Genomic DNA, 27,719 nt, shown 5'->3' on the forward strand with positions numbered 1-27,719 from the left:
CAAATCTTTGAGTTAATAACTGATTTTGGAATTGAAGAGAATCAGTATTTACCTAGCAGTCTATGATTTCACATATGCAGCTTACGAAATTCAGGTCACTTGCCATGCTAGGGTTAGGACACAGATTCTCCACAGTTTTACAAATAATCCTAACAGCAGGGCTGTGACCCCATGTGCAGACTTTTTACCAGACAAAATCATTTTTCTAGTCCCCCAAAGTCATTTAAAGCAGTTGGGAACTATTACTGCCTATCATGTGTAGTTCCAGTTTGAAGAATCATTCTCTTGATGGTCGTAGAATAGTGTCATCTCATCGGTCAACAAGCTTACATTTGCCACAAGGAGCAGGCGTGCGCCCTCCCTCTCTTCAGGCTCTGACTGCACAGAAAACGTTAGCTTAGCTGGCCCTCACTTACTTCACGAGCACTCAGTCAGAGGGCACTTGAGTCTTACAGGCTTGTGAAACTTTATTTATTTTGGGTCACATACCCTCCTTCCACTCAAATCCTTGACTTTTTTAAAACCTGAGGTCCACTGAAGAAGGCTCACTGTATAGCCACACCAGCTTCTTTCACTTCCTTCTCCTTTTCTAACACCTTCTACCAATAATACTACAGAATCAGAATTCCATTCACATCTCGAGTGTCTTTCCTTTTAGTGTTTCCAGCTATGACACCCTAACTCTCACTTCTCTTAATCTGTTAAGATCTGACTCCACAAAATACAGCACTCACGACGGGGCCTCTTCTCTTGAGGTCCCTCTCTAAAGCAGACAGACCCCGGGTAGGACTGTGCCCCACTCTGTGGCCGCTGGGTTTCTTGTCCTGCCCACCCCTGGACCCTGACTGACATGTTCTTCTACCTCCACTGATTCACCTTCTTTCTAGTCTCCCTACCAAATTATTTCTTCTAACCTGTCTATACACCTTTTCCTTTCTCTAGTAGGCATCACAGAGAGCCCGTCTTCAAACTGTTTCCCTCCTCCCCCACTTTCTACTCTGGCACAAAGCCCACTACAGTCCCAGCAAACATTACCAGTGATCCTTCAACCAGAACAAGAAAGACAGCCCTTACCCCACACGTCCCCAGGGCAGTGTTCAGACGTTCTGGACTCAAAGTGATCTTGAGTTCTCCCATCTCCCCCGGAACTTCCCCTTCCGCCATCACAGACATCAGTGACTGCCCATCAGTTCTCCCTGCTCATTACAGGCCTCCCAAGAGAAGCTTCTGGAATGCAATGACAACCACCTGGCAAGTATTATTTTCCTCAGGTCTCATCTAGCTAATCTCAGATGCTGCTAATCAACAAGCATCTACATTTCTCCCACTAAGTGTGGTCTGTGGGGCAGACCTGAGCACTTCTGGGAACTAGACATCCTTGGGCTCGACCCCACATACCGACACAGTCAGATGAGGCGTAACCAGATCCCCAGGTGAATCACACCACAGTAAATCTCGCAGTGTATTTACCTATACTGCCTAGATACAAAATCCTGCTTCTGCCAAACATGTTTCTAAATCACAAAAAGCCCTTGAAGGTATCAACAGAGGTCCTCCTAAAAAAGGATTACGTGGGCAAAACGGGTTTTGAAGGTGCTGCTTATTCTAGTCTCCCTCCTTAAAGATGAAAAAAATGCACCTAAGGATATTGGAGACGTTAAAGAACTCCTGCAGTAATCCCAACTTTCTCAAACATATCTGGCCTGGGAATTTTTAAAATTTATTTCTATAAACAGCTGTTACCATCTCAGAGCATGGTTTTGGTATAAACAGAAAGCAGTAAATTAAAAAGCCTGCCCCAGAGACGAAGTACCTCCATTTGACAATCACAAACCATGGCATTTACTCCTCTGGCTTGTGTAACAATGACTTTTAAGTACATGTGTTGATCAAGTTCAATAGATGTTGCCTCCTACCTTCATGGTCGGAAAGGTCAAGTAGAGGCCATCCTTGGCAGGACACTACACTGCCTAGATGAACAAGAAGGGAAAGAGGCCAAACACCAGAGCTACCAAATTCCCCACTTAAACCAGCCTGTGATTCCCCTAAACTTTTTGGACATACTTTGCCTCTTCTCTTTACTGGTTTTCACTCTGTAAGAGGAAAAAGTCACATCAGATTCCAATTTACTTGTATTCTGCTATAAAAGATCCCAAAGCAGGGCACCTGGGTAGCTCAGTTGGTTAGACGTCTGCCTTCAGCTCAGGTCATGATCTCAGGGTCCTGGGATGGAGCCCCGCCTTGGGGTCCCTGCGCAGTGGGGAACCGGATTCTCCCTCTGCCTCTGCCTTTCCCCCAGTTTGGGCTCTCTCTCTCTGATAAATAAATAAATAAATAAATAAATAAAGTCTTTTTTAAAAAACTAAAAATAAAAGTTCCAAAAGCAAGGTTTTGTGTTTACCCCTCTTCTTTCAGGATAATTACTGTAAAAGTAACCTTCATAAAGGGTTCCATTTTTAGAACTCCCTCAATTTTTAATCAAACTTCATCTTACAGACCTACGACTGTACTCTTTCCGCTTTCTATTTGTATGAAATAGGGAGGGTAACAAAGTTATTATCTTCACTAACTTTCTTTTAGATCAAATATGCTTAATCATAACCCTAATTTTTTAAGAGGCCCCTTTCAAAGTATGTTAACACTGATAATCTGTTTCTAGATGAAAGATCAGAAGTTTGTTATCTGTCCTACATTCCAAACGTAGGTGACTGAGGAATTAACCAACACTACCTGTATGAGCGATAGAGGGGAGACCTTTTGTCAGGGTGTTTTTACTACTCAAGAGGGTCTTACAATTCTTGCTTATCTAAAAGCACCGTGCCCCGCCCCCGCACTGTCCATGCTATCCCCCTTCCAACCACATTCCTTTCCTCCCTTCCTACTCCAGGTACATGACGAAATATTATGCAGCCATACAAACAGTTTAACGAACTTGTAATACACAGAAGTATTTTGGTGAAAAGTGAAAAAAAAAATAAAAGGAAAACTGAACAAACAGTAAAGGTCAAATACAGAAGGGTGCTGGCTGGCTCAGTCAGTGTAGTGTGTGACTCTTGATCTCAGGGTTCTGAGTTCAAGCCCCACACGGGGTGTAGAGATTACTGAAAAATAAAATCTTAAAAAAAAATAAAAATAAAAAGGAATATGCCAATGTATATCCAATAGTAATGTAATAGATTACTATTACTCCTGGTAGAATTTTGTTTCAATCTTTCCAAACTTCCCATTTTTCTATATTAAATATATTACTTTTATAACCAGGAAAAAAAAAGCTACTGTAAAAGATAAAACCTCCATTTACACCATTATCCTCCACCTCCAACCCTATAAACGAAAGGCCAAGTTACAGAGATGAAGATGGTGAATCTTCATAAATAAATGATTAAGAACATAACTATAGTCAGAAAGAAATCCAAACTTAAGTTAGCGCTCATAAAATTATATTCATGGGTTCGAGGAGAGTGAAATAAACCTCTAGGTAAAGCGCCAAGACAGGATGGGGTTAAAGATTCTGTTGGAAGGATATTTTTACTCATTCCCCCTTTCTGCTTATGCATCCCCCATCTCTGCCTGCCCTAAAAAGACAGGAGCATGGGGGAGGCCACTGAGGTTAATCCAAAGGAGCCCTCTGTGACAGAAGACAGTGAGAGAGGACCGTGGGATCACCTCAAACAACACAGCAAGACAAGCTGGGGCAGCTCTTCCGTTTCTAAATGCCCTTCGTGGGTATAAAGGGTATCCACTTCCTCTGCCCAAAGTTCCAACTCTAATAATGACATCAGGATTCAGATTATCTGTTCTGTGGCCAATTTGCTCAAGTTTTTAGGGTCACTTTATTTTGCCATTAACATCTGTATACTCAGAACTAACTGCATCTAAAGAAAAAAGCTCAGGAAGTAAATACCCCAAAGTCAAATATCAGTAATTTCTGGGTTCCTGATGTTTGAATTTATACACAGAATGGTTAGATATCAGCTTCCAAGGGAAGAATGTGAGATACACCATGGATTATGATATGACGAATATATTATATTTAATATGTGATATGAAGACACGTGGTCAATGTAGTTTCTAGCAAAGTCTAAACTCTCTCTTCTGTCCAAGAGAACAGTATTCACTACTCCCAGATACAAAACTGCACATTAATTTTTTTAATTAATTATGATCCTCTATGCATAGGACACTGGCTTCATCAGAGCCATAAACATGAATTTAAGTTTCAGTACCAGCCTCGTGGCCTTTATTGTCCATCCAGCACACTCCTCCCTGAGTCCTGAGTGACCCCTCTCCAGTCACATACAAGCCAGTGTCAGTAGTCAGACACCAGCACACAGATAGAGATGAAGTTCTTGACCCACGGCAGGAAAATTGGATTTAAAGAGCCTTTGGGTATTTCTCTCGTAGATCTTTCACTGAAGGTAAGATTAAATCATTAAGACAGTCATTTGCAAATCAGTTCCTAAGCTAGTTTGATAACTTCAAACTCACGGAGGGGGCAGTTGGGTGGCCTAATCGGTAAAGTGTCCAGTTTTAGCTCAGGTCATGCATGATCTCATGGGTCGTAGGATGGAGCCCCACATTGGGCTCTCTTCAGAATCCATTTCAGATTTTCTCTCCCTCTGCCTTCGCCCTTCCCCCATGCTCTTTGTCTCTCTAAAATAAATGTATCTTAGGAAAAAGTAAAACAAAACAAAACAAAACCCACCACACTGATGGAATATAAAACTGAATTAGACCAAAATCTTTTCAAAAGAACACAAGACTGAAACCTCTTTATCTCTTCAGGGTGAGTCTTGCAGAAGCTTGGTATTTATACACTATTTTGAGTTTGATACTATTTGTGTCCCTTGGAATAAGAGACCAAGACTTATTTAAAAATAGTTATAAGGGCTACTGAATTGACCACAAACTTTCAAGAAAGGAGTACATTCAGGAGTGAGCAAAGAACCATGGCTTTCCTTCTATCACAAATCTCGAAAACCATGAATTAAGAAACACTTGTTTAGAATACTGAAACAGAGTTAAAAGCATACTTATAATAAAGCTTTTCTGCCCTCTGGCATTAAACCCATATGATTCTGGAGACTGGATGCACAACACAATATGAATGTGCTTAACACTCCTGAATATTCAAAAAAGTTAAGATGGTAAATTTTATGTGTATTTTGCCACAATTAAATATTTAAAAATTTTAAGCCATATTTGATAGACTCTGAAATTCCAATTTATTTAAAACGAATAATCTGCAACACGAAGTACATAAGCACATAACCAAAGCCATACATCCAGGTCGAAGGTTCTCTTGCAGGACGCGCTCACTCTGCCTCTATCTCCACGCCATGTGGAGATCTGGCCTTGTCAAACCTACGTCTTAATTTCAGTGACTTTTACATGGCAACGGCTGGAAATATAATCACAAGCAAACGAAGCTCCAGGAGTTAATTAACAGAATTGTGTGCCCATATTTTCTTCTTATGAATATATTTAAATACAGCACAAAGGTCATCATTTAAATAAAGCCTTGAACATGGACATAAAAATGAGGACTGTTCCTCCTGCAGGGTACAGAACTTGGCTCGTTCCTAGCAAAGCACTTTCTCCCTCTACACTCAACGCACATTTCAACGCTACAAAAGGTTTTCAGGAGGTGATGCCCATTTCTTATTCCCGACTATATGTGACACACATGGGGAAACTTATTTTGAAAGCTTTTCAATCACAAATGAATGCTATGACTCACGGCAGGCAATTCCTTTCACAGACTTCTCGCTGAACGTATGGCAAGCCAGACAACAAACACTTCCACACAATTAATCCTATTAACCATCAGGTGACGTATTAAATTTTGAACCCCCTTCTCTCTGGCTTTTTCACACCCTTCTATGCCTGGGGGAGCAACCAACCCACCACACAGTGAGGGGGGCCCAACTGAAAGAAGCTGTGACTATTTTTTTGAAACCAATGCCTTTCAAACTCTTTTGACTGCCACCCACAGTAAAGAGTACATTTTATGTGGTGACCCAGGTCACACAAACATATGTTTTTATGTATATAACTGAAAACAAAACACCTTTTCTTCACCCCCTTCTACTGCCTGCCAAATGAGAGAAACTCTGAGCCTGTTATTTTATATACATTCATATGAAATGTTAACATTTCATTATGATTCTACAATTCTCAGTTAAACTGCCAAAGAAAAACTTCCACTCCATTTTAGCTATTTGAATCTTCAAACTATTTAGGTAAATACTTAAGTACTTACATTTTTACATATTCGAAATCAGGCTAAACCACACACTATACACCTAGATATTATATGTGTTTACGTGAAGAGAGTAAAAAGAGACTAACTTATTAACCTTGGGACCCAGGACAACATATTCAACACATGAGATATATTAAGTCATTGATTTTTTTTTTTTCTTAAGTAAAACTTCTGTAAATAGACTCTACTCTGGTTTGCCAGAATAACTAACCCTCAACTTCTTACTTAAAGGAAAGGCTATTTCAACAAAAGAATGTATAATGTAATTTTCTTTGAACCAAACTAAAAAGGGATAACAGTATGTGTTGCAGAAATCTTCTGTTCTTTTAAAAATCATTAATATTAATAACAAAATATTAATAGCAGTGCTAATTATTAAATATTGATATGTTTAAATATTAATGCTATATTTTCACGGGGGGGGGCTATAAAAACCTTCAGAGAGGTAGAATGGTTTCCTCTTCTACAAGAGTTTCCATTTTGGCTGTTTCTCATGTAATAAAATAACAAGAAGAAAGACTAAAGCAGATATTAATAATGATCATGAGAACACAGAATCAAAAAAAAGACAAAGGGCAGAAAAAATTTACTAAACTAACCCTAAGGGTAGTAAAGTAAAACTGAAGTCCCAAATGTACAGACTATGATCTTTATGTATTCTGTTAATAATGTCCCAGAATCGAAGTTTCTGAGGGAACTGCAAAGAACTAAAACAAAGCCCTTGAACCAAGGTTGGCAATTTGTGATTTAAGGGAAAAGCTAGTTTGAGCAAAGAACAGGTTGTGGGCATGGAAGGAAAGTCTAGGCTAGAGAGCAACCTAGCATTATGTTTAGCAGTTAAATGCCAATACATATACATGTATACACACAACTTCAACTAGAAATAAATACTTATCAGACATTAATATATACTTATTATTTACCAGTCACTGTTTCAAGCACTTCTGGCAAACTAATGCATTTATTCATCATAACTGTCCTTAGGGACACAGAATGATTAGGTAACTTGCCTGTGGTCATTCAGCTGGGAAGTGCCAGAGAAACCCAGGTGGGCTGGTTTCAGTGCTTTTCATCCCTACCTTCAGTGGCTTCTTCTCTGTCAATGTCCTGGGTTCCTGCCCCTTTTGAAACCTATGTCTCCAGGCTTCCAATAATTCTGCAGGCTGACCTGCACTCCAACATCCTTCTAGTAATTTCAGAGTTGGTTTCTCTTGTTTGCAATCAAGACCCTTGACTGACTCAGTCCCAAATCCAATTATAGAGACAAGCTTCTGTGAACACAAAAGCCTCCACTGTACTCTGGCCCAATAACAAGTCAATTACCTGAGGAACACAGAAGGGGGGAGGCGTACTTGTCATGTAAATGAGCCAAATCTTCATCTTACAGGGTGGGAAACAAGAGCCATGGTGAAATTTATGAAAGGAAGAAACAGTGGTGCTTGTTACTGTCACGTTCAAGCCGGAGGAGGAACTCACAATTTTCTACCTAAGCCTACTGTGAAAAGCAGCTCTGAGTATCTTCCGGCAGCAATTCCTTGGACTTCACACACAGAAACTTAAGAACTGGAGAAAGTCAGGAGTGATTAAAGGAAATAAGCACTCCCCTGTATATGGGTCAGCTGCCTCTCTTCCCACATAGGCTATCATCTTCTACCTTATCTTCCCCTACCTAACCCAAGGTTGGGTGTGAGGACAGCTGGCACAAAGCTTATCTGGCTATGAAGGTGGAGCCCTGGCACTGAGCAAATGCAGCCTAAGGGCAAGATGTTGGGAGGGAGGGAGGAAAGGGGGTCGGGAGGCATCCTTTCCACCGGCTTAGAGGCCATAAAGCAGCACCCACCCTGACAGGACCACCAGAATGGGAGCAGACTGCCCTAATTTAGTACTCCTTCCTGGAACCAAAAAACTGAAACCTCAAAAAAAATGTTCTAAAAACAAATACCACCGTTAGTCATTAAAAAGCAACCCCTTTCTTTTTCCTTCACATAAGGTGATCTACACGCAAAGACAATTTTTCATTCAACCACACCAGTGTGCACACGGCTCGTGTGTGCGCTCTCTCTCTCTCTCTCTCTGATAATTTTTTAAATAACAGTCTTGGAAATCTAAGAGACGTATGTATAGAATATAGATAAACTTTGGTCACATTTCAGACAGAGCTATATTCCTCTCAAAATCGGAAATGTATTTTGAATTCCTGCTGGTTTTTACCTGCCCATGAAAACAGAACGGATATCACTAAATCCCAGCATCCTGTCCTCCCAAACTCTGACTTCTCAGCCCCAAGACCTCCCTGTCAGACCCTGGCTTCTGTCACCTGGACTATAGCCTCCTAAGTGATTCCCCTCCCTTCAACCTTTCCTGTCTCCATTCTGCACAACACCCACCTACACTGATCTTTCTAAGGAAATGCTTTTGTCCACTCATGGTGACTGCCACCTGACATCTGTTAGATCATGTCTATATATGGTCTCAACTTTATTCTGTCCCCCAAACCCACACATGTATCTCATGAAATAGTCCCCAAATGTCAACGTGAGGCACAAAAAGAATAAGGACAGTGTGGCTAGTCTTCTATAAAGCTGTATTTATTTAGTTATGAAGAGCAGTTCTTTGGTAGAGGTTGTATGATTTTTGCTTTTGTGTTAAAATGCCTTTCTCTTACGAAATGTAAGACCTATTGAATTTTTTTGCGCCCTCACTTGGCAAAATGAAAGCTTGAAGTCACAAGTTAGTTCTCACTTTTAATTTTTTTTTATTTTTATTTTTTAAAAAGATTTCATTTATTTATTTGACAGACAAAGATCACAAGTAGGCAGAGAGACAAGCAGAGAGTGGGGGAAGTAGGCTCTCTGCTGAGCAGAAAGCCCAATGTGGGGGCTCAATCCCAGGTCCCTGAGATCATAACCCAAGTCAAAGGCAGAAGCTTAGCCCACTGAGCCACCCAAGTGCCCCATATCTTTTATTTTTTATTTTTTTAGAGGCAAATCTTTCTGGCTTTTATTTATTTTTAATGTTTAAATTTGAGAGTAGTTGACACACCATGCACATTAGTTTCAAGTGTGCAACATAGTGATTCAATTTCTCTATACCCTATGCTGTGCTCACAGTTCTCATTTAAAAAAAAATTTTTTTTTTTCTTTACAAAGGCATTAAACATGAAGTCTGGTAACCTCTACAGTACACAGATTTTCCAAGGACATTTTTCCCTTGCTGATAACAAGCTTAATACAAAGACAAACTCAAGGTTACCTATCATCTTCCCTCAATTTACAAGTCCAACCCTTTAACCTTGAACTCCAGCCAGGCCCATCCCTCAATGTCCCTATCACATGCCATGCTCCTTTCTGCCCTGACCTGTTCTATTGTCTTCCCTACCTATTATTCTCACCGACTAGTTAGTCCTCAAACCCTACCTCTACCCAGTAGTTTCCTTAAATCTTAGTAATCAAGCTTGATTTTCTTTTTCCTCATAGTATATAACCTCTAAACCAATTATTCTTTTTTTTTTTTAAGATTTTATTTATTTGACAGATCACAAGTAGGTAAAGAGACAGGCAGAGAGAGGGGGGAAGCAGGCTCCCTCCTAAGCAGAGAGCCCGATGGAGGGCTTGATCCCAGGACCCTGAGATCATGACCTGAGCCGAAGGCAGAGGCTTAACCCACTAAGCCACCCAGGCACCCCCCCCAACAATTATTCTTAAATAAGCTGTCATGACACCCTTTGCTTAGTTTCTATATGTCACAAGAACTTTATTATTAGTAAGAGAAGTACTGAGGCTTATGAATAATTTTTTTTTAATCAAAGCAGATTGGTTTTCTAAAACAACATCTCTTCCCAGTATAATTTCCTGAGTGGGCGAACCAGAGGTGAAGAACAACTCCGTGTACAGCTTGGTGAAATTCTTATGAGAAAAATAACCCACCGGTTGTTGACCAAGCATTCCACACACCCCTGGAATGGTCAAGCACGTGAGCACTACTACCACACTTCATGTGTGTCTTGACAGAGGAGAAATCCAAGAGCCACTGGACTGAGCCAAGAAACCTCATGGGAGAGGTATTTTATCAAAGTTCATGACACAAAGAGGCAAATCTTCAGTACAGGCCTGTCACACTTAAAACAGTAAGCTTCCAAAATTCAGGAATTCTATTTAATATCTACCTGCATTAGGCACTCCAATACTTGCTACATTTAACTAAAAAATACAGGCAGAATCAAACAAATTTCTCCACCAGACTATGAGCTCCTTAAATAAGCCTCACTCTTGCTCCCTAGGGAAAGACAGCTGGCACATCATAAAGTTGAATTAAAAAGTAGTCATGGCTTACAGGTGAAAATACATGTAAATATACAACTTTGTCTACAGTTTAGAGGAATTCTAATGGAACCCCCACCCACGTGTTCAACAATTATTACTGAGAACCTATCATGCCCTAAGCAGTGGTCTAACTGATTGAAAATACAACCACGTATGAAACAGACGATAATCCTTATCCTTGGGTAGCTTACACGATAGTGGTGAAAGACTGATTACAGATAAAGCACATAAGCAAATTATCAACTATTTATGTTAGAAGACAGACTAGGAATAGGACGTGGGGAAGAGATAGATGTTACAATCCTAAACAGGGTGGCCAAGGGGCTTCATCAAGAGAATGGTCTTTGAGCAGAGACTCGAAGCAAGTGAATGGTATCTGAAGAGAAATGGGTTCAGACCTGCAAAAGCCTTGAGGTAGGAGCAGGCCCAGTGTAATGAAGGACCCACAAGAAGGCCAGTGGGACCCAAAGCAGTGATGGAGAGAGAATAATGGCTTTATCGAATCTCAGGATGAGACTCTTCTTTTGTCTATAAAACAAATTATTTGCACCATTACCACACCACTCACGTTTATATCTAATGTAAACTATGTCAGAATCTCTGGGCAAATCAAAGTACTGTGCATGCCACCTTTGTTGCCTAATAACTAACCTTGTTATTTTACACTTGCCTTTATTCCTTTCATACTGCAACAGCGAGTTTAATTTTTGAGTTCAAAGAACTGTCAGTGGCATAATTGCTCAGTAAAGGTAGTTTTTGTATGTCTTCATTAAAAGGATACCTTTGTGTTCTATTTCATGTGAACTAGCAGATCTGTTCTACTGCTAATGGCTTTCATTTCTTTCTTGAGGTCCTAGAGAAAAGAAAGCCTATTTCCTACAGTTGTATCCCAAATTATTAGTTTAGATGTTATACAGTACATAAAATAAAACCAGATACCACCCTTAACAAGGTAAGGTAGATCTGAGGCTGACAAATGAAAAACCCCAGCCCTGTGTCACCCCTACTCTGAAGTTTTCCTCCCATCTCCGGCTTGGGGAGGTGGATGCTCTCCCTTTGTACCCCCAGCATACTTTCTGTTCTATCACTGCAGCTATCATGCTATGTACTTTGTAGTTCTGTAAAACTAGATTGCAATACTACTAACATGTTTATCTCCCTTGCTGGACTTAAGACTGGGATCATGGCTTTATTCAGCTCTGTGTTCCAAGCTTCTGAGGCTTAAAGCAGATGTTACTAATACTGGTTCTTCTCTTCTTCGTCAAAGCTCCTGGAAAGAGGATACTTCCCCAGTACTTTGAAATGAGTGAGGTAATAGGACTTGCTCTGGCCAATGAACTATGAGCAAAGGTCACCTCAGGCAGAGGCACTGAGATGCCTGTGGGAAATTCCCCATTCTTTCTTCACATGCTGTAGTCACTGTGGAGGGTGATGACCTGGAAAGGTCCTAAGATGGAAGCAGAGACACCACACAGAAGACAGCTACCCTGAAGAGCACCCAGACTCACAAAAGGGTCTTTTTGTAAGCAAGAAATAAGCTTTGCTGTGTTGTCATATGGATTTTTGTGTATTTTTGTTACTGCAGCAAAACCTACACTATCCTGACTGACAAATCAGAGAGCATTGTGTAACACAGATTTTTAAAAGAAAGGAAATATACCACGGAAATGTCAAAGCAGGGATGACGGCTCTGGGCAGCAGCTGGGATGGGCAGGGCCGATGCTATGTTACAAGACGCTGCCCGCAGGGAGGGAACAAGGAACAAAATCATTAATCCACTATACTTGGTCTTCTGTTTAGCCTTTTACTCCCAAAGATAACTGCTTACATAGAAGCTTCTACATTTATGAGAGTTATTAAGAAATTAAATGGATTTTGAATTTCACAATCCTACTTCTTACAAGAATAATACCTCTTGTATATATCCTTTGACCAAAACAGAAGTCCCTATCGAAAAGGATGTAGTTTTGAAAATGTAATACCCATCAGCAATCCATATAATTATATATTCTCCATCCCATGATGCAGACCAGTTAGACAGTGATTACCCTTGCAAAAGTTCCTCTTCTTTTGGGGTGGGAGGTTGGGGCGAGGCGAGAGGGAGTAAAGGCAGGAGGCAGAGAGAACGATATAAATGCTGCCAATCATCTAAAAGAAAAAAAATGAATGGAGGTTGGATGGGGACTTCCCCAAGGGTCTTAACATAATTCTCTTTAACATGCAAAAGTGGAATCACCCCAACTCCTAAGAAGAGCATCTGGCATCCTCTTCCATATGAAACAGCCCTCAGCAGGGACCAGGTAACCAGTAAAGGATGAAGAAATAGGAGGGTTGTTCAGTGAACTAAGGAAAGTGAACAAAAGGAGGAGGTGGTTCACAGAAGACGTTGTGGGCAGAGAGCCCACCTGCAAAGCCTTAAAGGAACAAAGGTTGGGAGGGAAGGAGGAGAAGAAACCAGGGATGATACAGCCAAAGGAAACCAGACCCGAAGAAAGAAGGATGGTTCATTGCAAGGGAAGTGAGTAAGGAGATGAGTCTTCAAAAAACCAATGGAAAGGCTCACCAGAGATTTCTTGGGGCCAATCCAGAGAAGGAGATACTAAAAAAGTTAGAGCTCCTTCCCCAGTGAGGGGGATTGGAAGGACTTGTGCTCTAGACTAGAGTTGAAAACAAGAAAGCGTTGGAGACTAGAAAGCCTGCCTGACTGGAGGGCACGGAGTCCACTCCTCCACACTGAGCACCATTCTGCTGGCTGATCAGAATCAGGCCCTCACCAGAGTCATTTGCACTGGAATCCCTCTTGCTCCCTCTGCTCAGTTTCCACTAGCAGGTGAACAGATGATGCTCATGTACCACTACTTCTGGGCAGCCCTCATCTAGGGATCCATCCCCTTCCTGTCAGAGCAAGGCTCTTCTACTCTGTGCCCAGCCGCCAAGCCTTGGAGGATGACTGACCAGAAAGGAGGGGAAATGGAGGAAACACAAAGGGCTCATATGCTTCCATCTGTCCCACACTGTGTACCATGAGGTTACATGATTTGCCTCAACTATAGGAGGTCGAGCCCCAACTTTCACACACCCATGTTTTCTAATGCATAAATGTATGAAAACCCAGAAAGAGGGGGAAACAATTATAGAGTTGACTTTCCCTCACAGAGAAATTTTTCTCTTCCTAAAAAATTTTAATCATAGAAAAATTGAAATTGAGAGCCTATTTTGTCTTTAAGTGTTTCCTTGATTAACACAAAATATTTGGCTCTTGGTAGCATTCAACCTGTACTACCCCAAAATGATCCATAAAGGGTGTGAAACAGTTTTATCCTGACCATAACATTTCAGTATAAACGAACTGATAAACATACAAAATTGGTATGAGTTTGTGTTGTTGCCTTGTTTCCTGGTGAGGCTACTGTAGAAGATGACTTGGCTGAGCACCAAAACCATGAGAAATGGTTTTTATCTTATTGACACGCCCACCACTGGAACCCACGGGCAAAGGAACTGAAGGTGTAATTATTCTATTCAACTGTTTGTTACTTTGTGAATGTAGTGTTCCCAGGCATTTCAGAACATGTTCAATATACTGCAACAAAATTAACCAAGATCAAAGTACCAAATAAAGGTCTTACAGCTCCTATGTATAGACTAACAATGCTAAGGGCTTCTGGGAAAAAGGTAGCAGCAGGGGGAAAAAAATACCAAAAAAACAAAACTAAGGCAATCACAGAGAAAGGATACAAATTCCTCATGTAAAAGCTTCTCTGATTCTGAACCCCAGTCATTCAAGTGCCTGCACAGGAATGAGGCAGGAATGGCGGTCAGTCACATTCTAGCACAAGTTCTAGCCGCTTACCAGGGACCTCTCAGGACTTTCTGTTAAGCTCAGTATCACCCTGGAGGCCAGGCCCCTTCCCTGCATTCCTCACCCTCATCTTCTATCTACACTTTGGGGGCTTGAGGCTTGACTCCTTGCCTCCATCACTGCCAACGTCCATTCCACTTATGAAACTCTTCTCCCCGTGGCTACACCTTCTACTGTCACTCTTCCTAACACTGCTCTTCCTTGGGCTCCTACATCAGGCCAAGGTCCTCTCAGGAAAGAGCCTATCAAAAATGTGCAGGCAAGGTTCAGAGACCCCACAGGAGACACTGCAGCACAAAGGAGGTAGTAACAACAAGCCTTTAAAAGCCACAACTGGGAGGGACTAGGAAAACACACAGTTTCCCTGAAGGCTGGAGAGCGCCCAAGTGACTGAGGAGTGACAGCCCAGTGGTAGCTAGCTCTAGACAGTCACCATCATCACCACTGAAAAGCAGAGGGACCACAGTAGACAAATATTGCTGACTTCTCTCTCCTGGCCTTCCATCGACTGAACCATAACCAAAGTCCCCAGTGATGAACACCCAGAGGCAGCCTCCAAGGTACAAAGAAAAACAAAAAGGGGTAGAGAGTATATGGGATGGACAAACAGAACAATCAGTGCAGGTGCCATAAACTCTTTATGTTTCAAATGTTTGCCACTTCTTTTTTAACTACCAGTCACTCTGTAGAAACCAAAAAGGGGTAGTTTCCAATATTATTAATGAAATAAAAGTCTCATTGTCATGGTGCTCCACTTTGATTTGGCTTTCCATCATGGAAGTGGCAAACAGGAAACCCAGGCAGACTCCTGGCCTCATTTAACTTTCTGATGAGGAAGGTCACCAAACTCTTGGCAGCCCTTGAGACCAGGGCTACTAAGTGTGGCCCATGGACCAGCAGCATCACCTGGAACCTGATGGAAATGCAGATTCTTGGGCCCTACCCATGCTAGAGACTTTGGTTAAACGTCTGAAGTGTGGGGCTCCTGGAATCTGTGTTTTCACAAACAGTCCAGGGATCCTCAAGTATGCTAAAATTTGAGAGGTCTTCCTTAGCTTTAGAGACTAAAGATAGGGACTGTAAAGAGTCCACAGATAATCTTACACAGACCCTTGGACCAACCAGGAGTTCAGGCTATGGAGCCTCCCACTCTTTTAACTTCCTCACTATGATCTTCAGTAAGACAGCAATGTCTGAGCCTCAGTTTTTTCAGTCAATTGCTATTCATAAACAGTAAGAACTCTTTCAGCTTTTCAAAGAGATTGACCTTGGACTCCCTCAGATCTGTCATTTTAGACAATGACGGTGATGATGATGATGAGGATGGCAATGACAACAGTGGCAGCTCACCCTAGGTTTCTCTGCATAACTACCTCTGTCTTAACAGCCTTCACATATTAATTTACTTAGTCTCACCATCCTATCTTTGCTTCACAGATGTTTAGGGTATAGCATATAAAAAAACTCAGTAAGATACTTTTGAATCCATATAAGAAAGGAATACTTTATTCCAGAGTTATGAAAACAGTAAAATAAGAATGCATGTGAAAGCACTTTATAAATGTAAATCATTATATAAGAGACAGCAGAGTGAACAGCCAACCACTAATGAACTGAATTTGCTTTTTTTTTAAACTCAAAGTTCATGAGATATTCAAGATCGATTAGAACAGGATTAGATTTGTTTTTTGTTTGTTTGTTTTTTAAGAAGTTATATGCCAAGAATAATAGGAAATCTGAATGTTTCAATGGGGGCTATTTTGAAGATTTGTGATAAAATTTAAAACAGCAGAGGAGAACAAATATTGCTAATTTGCTAATTTGAGGCAAAGAAACAGCTTTCAGTGGTGACAAGAAAAAGCAACAAACCTCTTATCTGAAAGAAGATAGAACTTCCTGGTAAGAGCTCTTCAGACACAAAGGGTTGGCTATCTCAAGTTCTCTTCTGATATCTCTCAGAGAATTCTGTTTATGGCCAAACAATTCAATCTTCTAGAAATAGATTTATAGGTATGTTCTTTTTACTCTTTTCATATTAAAAGATTCTTGATTTAATTAGATTCTTCCTGTATCTTCCAGTGCTCTTTCTACTAATACATTATCTTCCCCCTCCCCAACTCAAGAAATACGGTGAATACTAATGATCCATCTTTCCATCTGTCTAAGATATGCCCCAAAGTGTCCTAGGGTTCAACTAGCATCTCAGTGGAGAAAGACCACTTCTCTGACCTTGGTCAGACAAGAATCAAGAAATGAAAACTGGTCTCCTATCAATATACTGTGGATTCTCGTGATGGAGCAATGGTATTCCACTTTAGCCACAGAAAATCAGCAAGGTTATTTGACTTATTCCAGGACATACAGCTGTTAAGTGACAAACATATAGAAAACTGTTTACTATGTCACAATCAAATTCTATTTTAGTAGATTGAAAGAGGCATAATACTTGCCCCAGTTTAGAAAAGGTATCATCACACATCTTCCCTTCTTTTTTTTTTTCCCTACCAAAGAAGAATTTCATACCTATATATAAATTCACAGCACAAAACGATGGAGTGAACCATTTGTCGTGTTTGTTCATTATAGTCAACATTTAGAGTGTTAGACCAAACAGAAGTGATAAGCTGTTCACTTCCCACAACAGTAACAGGAGAGAGTAAAACAAATTTACAGTCAGCGCCAAAGGTGTAAGCATTAGGCCATCACAAGTATCTGCATGTACACCTCAGAGCAGCTGCAGGTAAATGATCTGACAAGGTCAAATTCAACTGAACAACAAAACCACCAATGGGGCTGGAGTTTAAGTTGCTAGACCAGTTAGGAAAAAAAATATGGGAAGACAACCAGCTAGACTGCAGAAGCCCTGGTTTTCAGAACTCTTTAATTTTAATAACGATTTTTTTCCTAGGCTAATACAAATAATGTAAAATAAAAAGCATTTTATAAGGGAGAAGCCAATGCCTCATGAAAAAAGCAGACAAAATTTTAAAAGTTTAACTGAGTCACAGAAGGTAAGCTCTGCCAACTCACCACACAAAGTGGTGACTCAAAGACAAGTCTAAATCTATTATCATTTCAATATATTCACAGTACTTAGTTTAAAAAAATAAATTTATATACGAAGTTTAACTTAAAATTTTAATTTAAAAAAACCTGTGAAACCAATAAATTATATAACAAATTGTGTAATAATAAATGATGTAGTTATATAATATACATTACATGCAATAAATTATAAAGTAGAAATATCATTTAAATTATAAATTAAATTTAAATATAATTTTTAAAATGAATTATAAATGATATATAATCATATATAATATAAATTTATGTTTCTATATTATGCATAAGAAGTTATATATAAACACAGAAATACCAAAAATATAAAGTTTCACTTAAAAGAATTTCAGTTTCTTTAATCTTCAACATTGCTCTGAGGCTATTTATGCTTTTTGTAGGAAAATACTAAGTTTATTCTCCTCTGACATTTATATTATTACCCAAGCAATATCAGTGTTCATATAAATCATTAATATAATCTTAACCCACATTTTTCACACTTCATCAATAGACATGGTTGTGCTTATATGCATCATTTTAAAGCTGTGATTTACTCTGAGACGTCTACAAATAAACTATGCAGCTACATTTAAAAACTAGAACATGACTTACTATAGTTTCCTTTATTCTAAGATACCCAAATTTTAACACATTCCATCAATTTAAGAACAGCTTCACGAGGGTAAATGTATCCCATTAAATGTTCACATGGACTTTAATATATATCCCTATTCCAAAAGGGTTGAAATAAAAAAAGAGAGACTGTAATTTTAAAAAATACATTATTTAGAGAGAGGATACAGCAGAAGAGGTAGACCTCATAATATGGAGACTGTTTTCCTGGGTTCCATTCTGGGCTCCTCCACTTCCTGGGTGACCTGAGGCATCTTTCTTAGCCTCTCTGCACCTCATTTTGGGGGACACTAAAATCTGTACCTCTGTACCTCTCTGTTCCCCTCTTTGGGGAAAAAAGAAGACAATGAGAGTGACTGCTGCCCAAGGTTGTTAGGGGTACTCCAAACAACCTCAACACCACAAGTGTGATATAAGGATTTCTTTTTTTTTTTTTTTTTTTAAAGATTCTATTCATCTACCTGACACAGAGAGATCACAAGTAGGCAGAGAGGCAGGCAGAGAGAGAGAGAGAGAGAGGAGGAAGCAGGCTCCCTGCCGAGCAGAGAGCCCGATGCAGGACTCGATCCTGGGACGCAAGATCATGACCCGAGCCGAAGGCAGCGGCCCAACCCACCGAGCCACCCAGGTGCCCGATATAAGGATTTCTTAAACAAAAACAGTTATCACCAACACCACCAGTGCCCTTATTACAGTCAGAGGCAGATGATTTCTAATTCAACACACTGGTAAAACACGTTAATTCAAGGAACTATTTACTAACGATGGAATGAGTGCTTAATACTATGCTAGATGTTTAGAAGTAAAGGTCAAAAGTAAAACAATTATAGAACCATGGTGGTACTCTATAGAGACAGAGTAGAAAAAGGCTTTTAAATCAGAGGGTCTGTGATGACCAGGTGTCAGGACAGCTTCAAGCCCTCTGAAAAAAGACGCAAAAAATATATTAACACATGCATTTTTCTGGGGTGCTATCTTTTAATTCTCAAAAAGGCCTGGTATTAAATAAATAAAAGTTAAGAACCATCTGCCTCAGGTAGTAATGCCACATTGAAAGGTAAACATACCAAAGTTTAATTTTATTAATATATTTGTATATTCTCGATGCTTTTTATTCAATTGTAAATGGATTCGGTTACTTTGACAGGTATCCATACTTCTTGCTTCCTGAAGTTTCTTAAACAGCAAACAAGATGCCGTAAGGAACCCAAATTCTGGGTTAGAGGAAACTCCTCCTTTTTTAGCTCATCTTCTAGACACGCCAGAAAAGAAACCTGCTTGCTTTATAAATTTCCAAGTGCATTTGTACAGGGAAGCTAGTCGGCTTCCAAACCTCCTGAGAAAACAATGGCTTTCAGGATGAGTCAAGCGGAGCCTTCCTTCCAGTACAATGGCTGCTATTGCTGGAAGATGAGGGACAGCTGCTGCCCAAGCCATTGTCAACCTTGTGAGTAATTAAAGACTGATCCTGGAAGTCATTACTGAAGACACTGGAAAGAAAATGAACTATGTTTTGCACTTACTTGAAATGTCTTGTACATTCACTCTTTCAATATACCACAGGCTATGAATATGTCAAAGTCTCAGATATCACAGTATTGAGGAAAGGCCATAGATTTTGGAATCAGGCAGTCCTGAGTTCCAGTCTGCTTCTACTACTTTCTATCTGGGTGACCATGGGAAAGTTACTTAACCTCTCTAGACCCTAGTTTCCTCAGAGGTGAAATTATGTCCAGTCTTTAGGGGACTATTGACGTGCTAATCCGACAAAAAAAATGCCAGTATCCACAGTGGTGTCTGCAGACCATCCCTTTCCCACATCCATTTATGAATTATTTATCACAATAATAATTGACTACAAAAAATTGTCATTGATTTTAACTATTTTGCCTTCACAAGCAATTTTCTAACTTCTCACGGAACTACTTCTAGATCACACAGCATTACTGGGATTATCAGTATTCCTAACAAAGGTTGTTATGCAACATCGAGGCAAACAAAAATCACAAGTACTCCAAGTCATCACCAGTGACTTATCTCCCACCTCTCCAACTATTTTCAGCTATGCAAGCTGCCAATTGCTCCCAAGTCAATTTAAGAAACAGTGCAAATGTGAAACTGAGAATATTTTGTTATGGTACCAGTATTTATATAACATCTAAGATAGTCACTGTATGTTAGGATATTATGTTAGGATATTATGGAACCTGACATTGCATACGAACGCAAAGTTTTTTTGTTACTAGATTCCTATAAATACGTCTATAAATGTATATTTGCCTAGAATAAGCACCCACCTGGGGAAGGAAAAATTTAAGCTCCAATGTACCCCAAAGTCTCCATACACTGTCTCTCTTCTCAGAAAAACTTGCCCCATGATGTATGTCATTCTAAAGGAAGAATGGAGGCTTGGAGAACTCCAAGAATAACTCACCAAAAAAAAAAAAAAAAAAAAGAAGAATAACTCAAGCAAGGATGGAAACCCAGTTTCTGAAGTCATAGTGCATGCTCTTTTCCTTGGATCTAATTATGTAAACAAAGCCTACACCAGGGGTCAGAGGAGAGAGAAAGAAAGTAAATATGGCATTAACTTGCCATTGAGGTCTTTTACTAGAATTTATGTGAAATTAAAGTAGAATAAATGAATCTATAATTTCTTTTCTCTCTTGTCAAATATTTTTCGAGGTAGCACTCATGTAGTTTTACTTTATCTGTAGCCATGGTTAACAAAGGATTATCATACCAAAGTTTAAGCTGGTACAAAGTCAATGTTTCTCAAGTAAGATCAACACGTGTCCCTCATATTTGATCTGACTCATCTTCCACGGAAGGTGCATGCCTCCCCTCATGGCCCTATCTCTGACAGGCTACCGTAAGCAGGTAAGAAAAAAGTAAGCAAGCGAATCCACAGACTTTTTGTATTGGCCTTGATTGAGGTGGGCCTGGGTTGTTTTTGCTTATGACACCAAGAATGCTACTTTGGGGCTCCTGAGTGGCTCAGTGGGTTAAAGCCTCTGCCTTCGGCTCTGGTCGTGATCCCAGGGTCCTGGGATCAAGCCCCACATCGGGCTCCGTGCTCTGCAGGGAGCCTGCTTCCACCTCTCTCTCTCTGCCTGCCTCTCTGCTTACTTATGATCTCTGTCAAATAAATAAATAAAATCTTTAAAAAAAAAAAAAAGAATGCTATTTTTAATTTTAGTCAATATTAGTTACTATTCACCCATAACCATGATATTTTCCCTTCACCCTGCCTCGCACCCAGTAGGTCTACCACAAGCCTCGGAGTACTCAAATGAAAGAAAGATTAGTGTCTGGCATTATCGACAGCATTCACTAACCACTCTCACAGTGGTAAGGTAATAGAATGCTCTTAGATACTATAAGGCTAATTAGTTTAGACTAAAATAGACCCCCTGTCCTCAGTGCATTTGAGGAAAACCAGAGAGTCAATTCAGAGCAGGGACTACGGAACCAGACTGGCTAGATTCAAACCCCCCTCCGCCTCTGGGTTCTTGGGCAAGTTCCATCTCTGTTACAGTTTCCTCATCTGCAGAATGCAAGTAATAGCATTTAATTCCCAGGCTTGTTGTGAGGGCTAAATGAAGTCTGTAGCAGAACACGCGTGGCACACAAGGATTAATTATTGTAAATTCTAAATCTTAAGTGCTATGAGCTGTTAGCCACTGATTTGAATTTAAATACAAAGAATGAATTAAAATTACATGCTTTGCCTGTGAAATATGTTTACAAAATGACTATAAATTGGGCATACTGGTACAACTTGAAGCAGTATGTATTTCCCAATCAATAAGGTCTTAGTTCCAGCAGGGGAGGGTGTTAACTCACCCCTAAAACACTCCAGCTTGGAAAAAGGAAACAGGCTACCTTGTTCATTTTTGAGAGGGAATCATGCGGGTAGAGACTACAAATGAAAAAGAGAGAACCTCATGCAGAGAGCCACTAGCTGTTCTTCCAATTTCTTAAGTTGGAAGGGCACCTGCCATGCCTCAGGGACCCTGCCTGAGCAAGAAGAAATCAGGGGAGAGGAGACTAATCCAAAAGCGGACTGTCACCGTTTGGTGAACAATTTGGCGCAACTGCTGAATCATTCTGTCTGCTGTAAATAAAACAGATTTTGAAGAGAAGAAGAAACTGGTAGAACACTGCAGAAAAGATCACAGCCGCCAAAGCCCAAAATAAGTCAGTCCCAGCAATTTGACAGTATATATAGAAAGAGGGAATGGTAGTTACCAGCTATTTTATTAGAGGGAGAATATGACAGTCTTAGAAGCAGCTGATGAGACGAATTTAAGAAGAAATAAAAAACTTAAGATGGAAGGCCTAAGACCAAGGTAAGAAGTAACGTAACCACCAAGAGAGGCAAAGGTTGGAGTAAAATGAACAGTTTTTAGTAAAAAGAATTAGTGCTCTTTGGGGAAAATGGCTGATTTCAGGTCTGGAGCAGGAAATGGACAAGGTAAGCTTAAAGTACCTTGTGCCAGAAAGCAAGGAAGGTATCAGAGACTACTGGGGTCTTGTAAAAAGTATAGAGTTGATAAGGACAACTTGTGGGTCCAAAAGAATATTGACTGCAATGGATTGAAACACAATTTGAGATCCACAAATTCTTATAATACTTAAAAAAAGAAAACTCACTGATTATCATGGGAGACTGTTAGAGTACCAAATCATTCCTCAGAAAATTGATAAAAGGAAAAAAATTAGGCCCTTCCTTGTTTTTCCTACACAATCTGAATTTCAAGAGACCCAAACAGTTCATGAGGGTAAGTCCTTTACAGATAGAATACCCAAATAATAAATGCAAGAGAAATGATAGATTTCGATCATCACCATTTTGCAATCCCTAATGAAATGGATCTAGGCTACAACCATCTATGGATGTTACAGTCATTAGGTGAAAGGTAGAAAGGTAAGAACCCACTAATCAATCCTAACATCTCAAAAAGAGACACAGGCAGACATCACATGTCTTGTGGTTGTGATACAACAGATTTTAACAGCACCACCTACAAAGTATGCTTGCCTCTGAACCTAAACCTAATCAGGCCTCAATTCTAACTGCTGTATTATAGGAGACATGGGAATGGAGAAAGAAGCTAAATGACACAAGTGAGAAATTAGCCCAGAAATTGGACCATTCTACCAGACAAATGACCTGTACACTCTTTCTCCATCAAATCAATGGCATGAAAAAAGTAGGTAAGGAGGACTATTATAAAATAATATAGATTTAAAAACCTAACAACCAAGGGCGCCTGGGTAGCTCAGTCAGTTGGGTGGCTCAGTCAGTTAAGTGGCTGCCTTGGGCTCAGGTCATGATCCCAGGGTCCTGGGACCAAGTCCCACATCAGGCTCCCTGCTCAGCGGAGAGCCTGCTTCTCCCTCTCCCTCTGCCTGCTCCTCTGCCTACTTGTGCTCTCTATCTCTCTGTCAAATAAATAAATAAAATCTTTTTTAAAAAGTATTAATATTAAAAAACAAAAAACAAAAAAAACCCTAACAACCAAATACAATGTATGGACCTTGTTTCGTTCCTGATTCTGACAAATCATAAGTAAAAAGAGATCTTTGAGAATATGTGAATACGGGAATCATATTAAGAAGTCATTGTTAAGGGACACCTGGGTGGCTCAGTCGATTAAGCATCTTCCTTTGGCTCAGGTCATGATCCAGCGGTCCTGGGATTGCCCCCCATGTCTGAGGTTCCCTGCTCAGCAGGGAGTCTGTTTCCCCCTCTCCCTCTGTCCTGCCCCTGCTCATTTTGTCTCCCTCTCTCAAATAAATAATTGTTACTATTTTTAGGCATGAAAAACATATAGAAGTCATTGGGTTTGGTTTTTGGTTTTGTTTTCAAAGAAAAAAGTCCTTATCAGAGATGTAAACAAACACCTTTATGAGTGAGATAATAGGATATTTAGGATTTTGCCTTAAAATATACCAGCCCCCCCCCCAAAAAAAAAGTGGGGAAGAGAAATAATGAAACAAGACTGGCAAAATGTTAGAAAGTGTTGAAGGCTAAGTGTTTATCACACTATTTCTCATAATCTCCACAACACAGCTTTTATTAAAGAATGACTAAAGGGTTTTGGTGGAAATTCAAGCTGTGCCCTATCTTACCACTCTTTTAGGAGGTAGCTAGGGTACTCCCACCAAGTGAAACGTGGTCATTCCCCACTTAGCCCAAAGAGTGCAGAGTCTTAATCAGTTTGCATTTTGAATTCAGTATGATTGGAAGTGACTACACCAAGGCACACAGGAGTTCTGCAGTATTAACCAAATGTCAGCTTAATTTTTCCCAGTAATGGACAGCCTACAAGGCACCTGGGTTGGGCAACACAACCTACAAAGAGCTTACTTGATGACAGTAGATGTCTGATTGTCCAGATTTGTGAGAGCCCAAGGCAGCATGGACAAGTGCCACACGTATTCCTAAATTAAATCTTGGTCAATACAGAAATTGCAAACCTTCTTACCAACTTGTGTAATACCTAGAGCTGCTTTTTTTTTTTTTCTTTTTAACCAGTGGTAATAAATTTGTGTTTATTTGTTCCCATAATCACTCAGCTATAATCTGGAGGTGCAGGCCATATAATATAAAACTAAAAGTCCACAGAGGGATCTAAGCCATGATTGTTTGCACAAGCACCACTGGTCTAATTAAAGGGCTAACCAGGTAACCCCAGATGCTCACAGGTCACCAGCTAGTTTGGTACACACTTCACCTATTTTTCTCTTTCCTATGTAACCCTTCTGTTATGGACTAAATGTCTGCGTTCCTTCAAAATTCATAATTTGCAGCTCTACCCTCTACTGTGGTGGTATTTGGAGAGGGAGCCTTTGGGAAGTACTCAGAGGTAGACTTGGTCATGAGGCTGGGGCCTCCATAATGGAATTAGTGGAGTTACAAGAAAAGGAAGAGAGGGAGATCTCTCTTTCCATCCATGTGCATTGAGGAATGGCCATGTGAGGGTATAGTGAGAAGGCAAGCCAGGAAGAGAGCTCTCATCAGAAACTAAGTCTGTGGCACATTGATCTTGGACTGTCAAGCCTCCAGAAGTGTGAGAAAATAAATTTCTACTGTTTAAGCCACCCAGTGTATGGCATTCTGTTACAGCATCCTGAGCAGACTAATACAGGTACATATTCCACCTGTTGTTGTTATTTTTTAATTTCTTTCAAACGCTTCCTATCTCTGTTAAGGAAGGGTCCAAAATCACAAAGGTGGTTCCAAAGCCAAAGGAAGGGGAAATAGTTGAAAAGTATGGGTTTCCAACATTGGAAAATTTGACAATCTTTCCCCCAATAAAAAAAATTGGCCATGTACTTACAAAATGTATTTGGAATGTCCCAAAGGAATACAGTATTAGGATCAAAGAAGGGTTAATGAAGTATGTATTATTTGAAGTAACCACATTCAGAATAATTAAGAAGAGCAAATTTGTACATTGGCAAGGCACACATCATCATCCCAGGCAGCAAGAAACACAAGCCTTTATGCAGATGAACACACAGATCTATTTATACAGAAACCTTCAGCAATTCCCGTCACAGATTGCCTGGCTGCCCTCATGTCTTCAGTATTCTGTGCCATGAAAAAGTAACTGTCAAGGATAATAGGAACTCGATTTGACCTACTTTTCCCCAGATTCTTGCAAAGTCTACAACTCTGGTTCTTGTGTTTATTTAGCTATCATATCTTTGGACATCTCACTTTCTTTGCAGACAATCTGTATGCCGCACGTTAAGGTCACTTGTGGGCAATTCCTTTACTCCGCTGGTCATGGACTTTAAGAAGTTCTACATCCAGCTAATCCTTGGAATATCCTTCTGAGGCAGATCATGCCCAGTCATCCCTACATTGGAAGGAAGAGGAGAAACACAACCTGGGAAGGCTGAAGACCTATACCAATTCATACCCTTCTTGCTCAAGGAAGCCACACCAAACAAATGTTTTTCCCCAACACTCACGTTTCTACAAGCCTATCTTTGTAAGGGCCACAGGTCCTCCAGTAAGGTCTTCTTTTAAAGCAAGCAACCAAGACTTCAATTTATTACAGCCCTCTCCCCCAAAGTCCATTTTGTTGCAGCTTCTCAGCAAAGCCTGCTTAATGGTGACAAATTCTAAAGAACTTTGTAGAATCTACCAAAGTTTGCCCCAAAGCCCTGGTGGGCAGGGAAATCCAAGGGTCTGGCCCTTGGCCTGAGGTCCCAGAGCAGTCTCCTGCGCGGCCTGTGAAAGGTCCCAGGAGAAAATCAGCAGCCATCCCGCTTCACAAACAAAACATGTCCGACCTGCTCAGGCCATTAAATGCACTTAGAGGCACAACCAGGGACACTCCCTCACCAGGAAATCATATCTGAACACACCAACAGGAAGTCAATATTTAAGATTTGGCGGGGTGGAGGGTGTGCACCCTCCCGCTCAAGGGGGCGTCACCAAGTACCAAGTGCTGGAGACTCCAGAACCCAGGAGCTAGAAGCTCGCCGGGGGAACTTCCAACTCCTGTGTCTCCACTTCGTCAGTGGCGGTGGTGGCAGCGGCGGTCAGAACCAGACCCGACGCCCGAAGCTTGCCACGGGGCGTTCCAAACAAGCTCACGCGTCTCACACCTCCTGAAAACTGGGCTCCCGTTTGTGGGGCCTGAGGCTTGCTGCCGAGACAGGGCTGGCCGACAGTTAGGTCCGGGACACCTGCAGCTTCCCCTCTGGGGAGAGACAAACGGCCCTCCTTCCGGGGATGCCCACGGTCCGCCGCTCCAAATCCAGGTGCCCCGGGTTAAGTCAGGGGCATCTGGGGGAAGGGGAAACCATTGCTCACCAGTGGGGGCACCCCCGTGGACCCCGCCTTCCCGGGACCCCGCACGAGGGCGCCCCTTCCGCCACCTCCCCAACTTCCAGGTACCCCCTCTGCGGCCCAGGAGGGTGGGCGCAGGCTCCACGTGCGCGCCGCCCGTGCCCACTCGGGCCGGACGGGTCCGGGCCACTCACCCGGGCCCCAGCGGCGCTCCGCTTCCTCCGCAGCGTGAGCCCGCTCCGCAGCAGCGCCGGCAGGTCCCTCAGCCGCGGCCGTGGCGGCGCCAGCGGCTGTTCGCGCTCCTGCTCCCGGGCACTGGGGCTGCGGCGCAGGGCGCCGTCCGCTGCCGCCACGGCCGCCGCCGCGGCCAGGGCCGGGCTCTCGCACGGCTGCTGCATCTTCACGGAGCCCACGGCCATCCTCATGCCCTGACGGCGGCTGCGGCGCCGGCAGCTCGTCTCCCCCGCGCTCGCCTCCGCGCGCCGTCCGCGCCTTCGCCAGGCAGCGAGAGGGCGCGACTGCGGCTCGGGCGCGGGGCGCGCTGCCAGCCGCTGCCCATTGGCGCGCGCCGCGGCCCCCGGCAGGCTCGGCCCCGCGCACCTCCCCCTCTCCGCCCAGGTGCGCCGGGCCCCGCCCCGCCCCGCCCCGCCCCCTCCGGTGGCTCACCTCCGCCCGCGGCCGGGCCCCCCTCAGCCACTCCCGGAACCCAAGAGGGAGAGGGTGGGACACCTTGGGCACCCGCTCATCCACAGGTGCGGGATT

General features: G+C 41.7%; 1 protein-coding gene across 2 annotated transcripts in view; it reads right to left on the reverse strand.

Annotated features, from left to right (window-relative positions):
- The window catches only part of RAPGEF5 (Rap guanine nucleotide exchange factor 5), a 221,861-nt gene extending 194,400 nt beyond the window's left edge, over positions 1-27,461 (reverse strand). Inside the window, exon 1 of one of the 2 annotated variants that reach the window (XM_059171333.1) lies at positions 27,152-27,461. In XM_059171333.1, coding sequence (XP_059027316.1) covers positions 27,152-27,382 — 231 coding nt within the window. In that variant the 5' untranslated portion in view covers positions 27,383-27,461. The remainder of the gene's footprint in view (positions 1-27,151) is intronic. The other variant, XM_059171334.1, reaches the window with a different exon arrangement.
- Between the last annotated feature and the right edge of the window lie 258 nt (positions 27,462-27,719).

The sequence above is a fragment of the Mustela lutreola genome, chromosome 4, assembly GCF_030435805.1.
Source record: "Mustela lutreola isolate mMusLut2 chromosome 4, mMusLut2.pri, whole genome shotgun sequence".
NCBI classification, from domain to species: Eukaryota; Metazoa; Chordata; class Mammalia; order Carnivora; family Mustelidae; genus Mustela; species Mustela lutreola.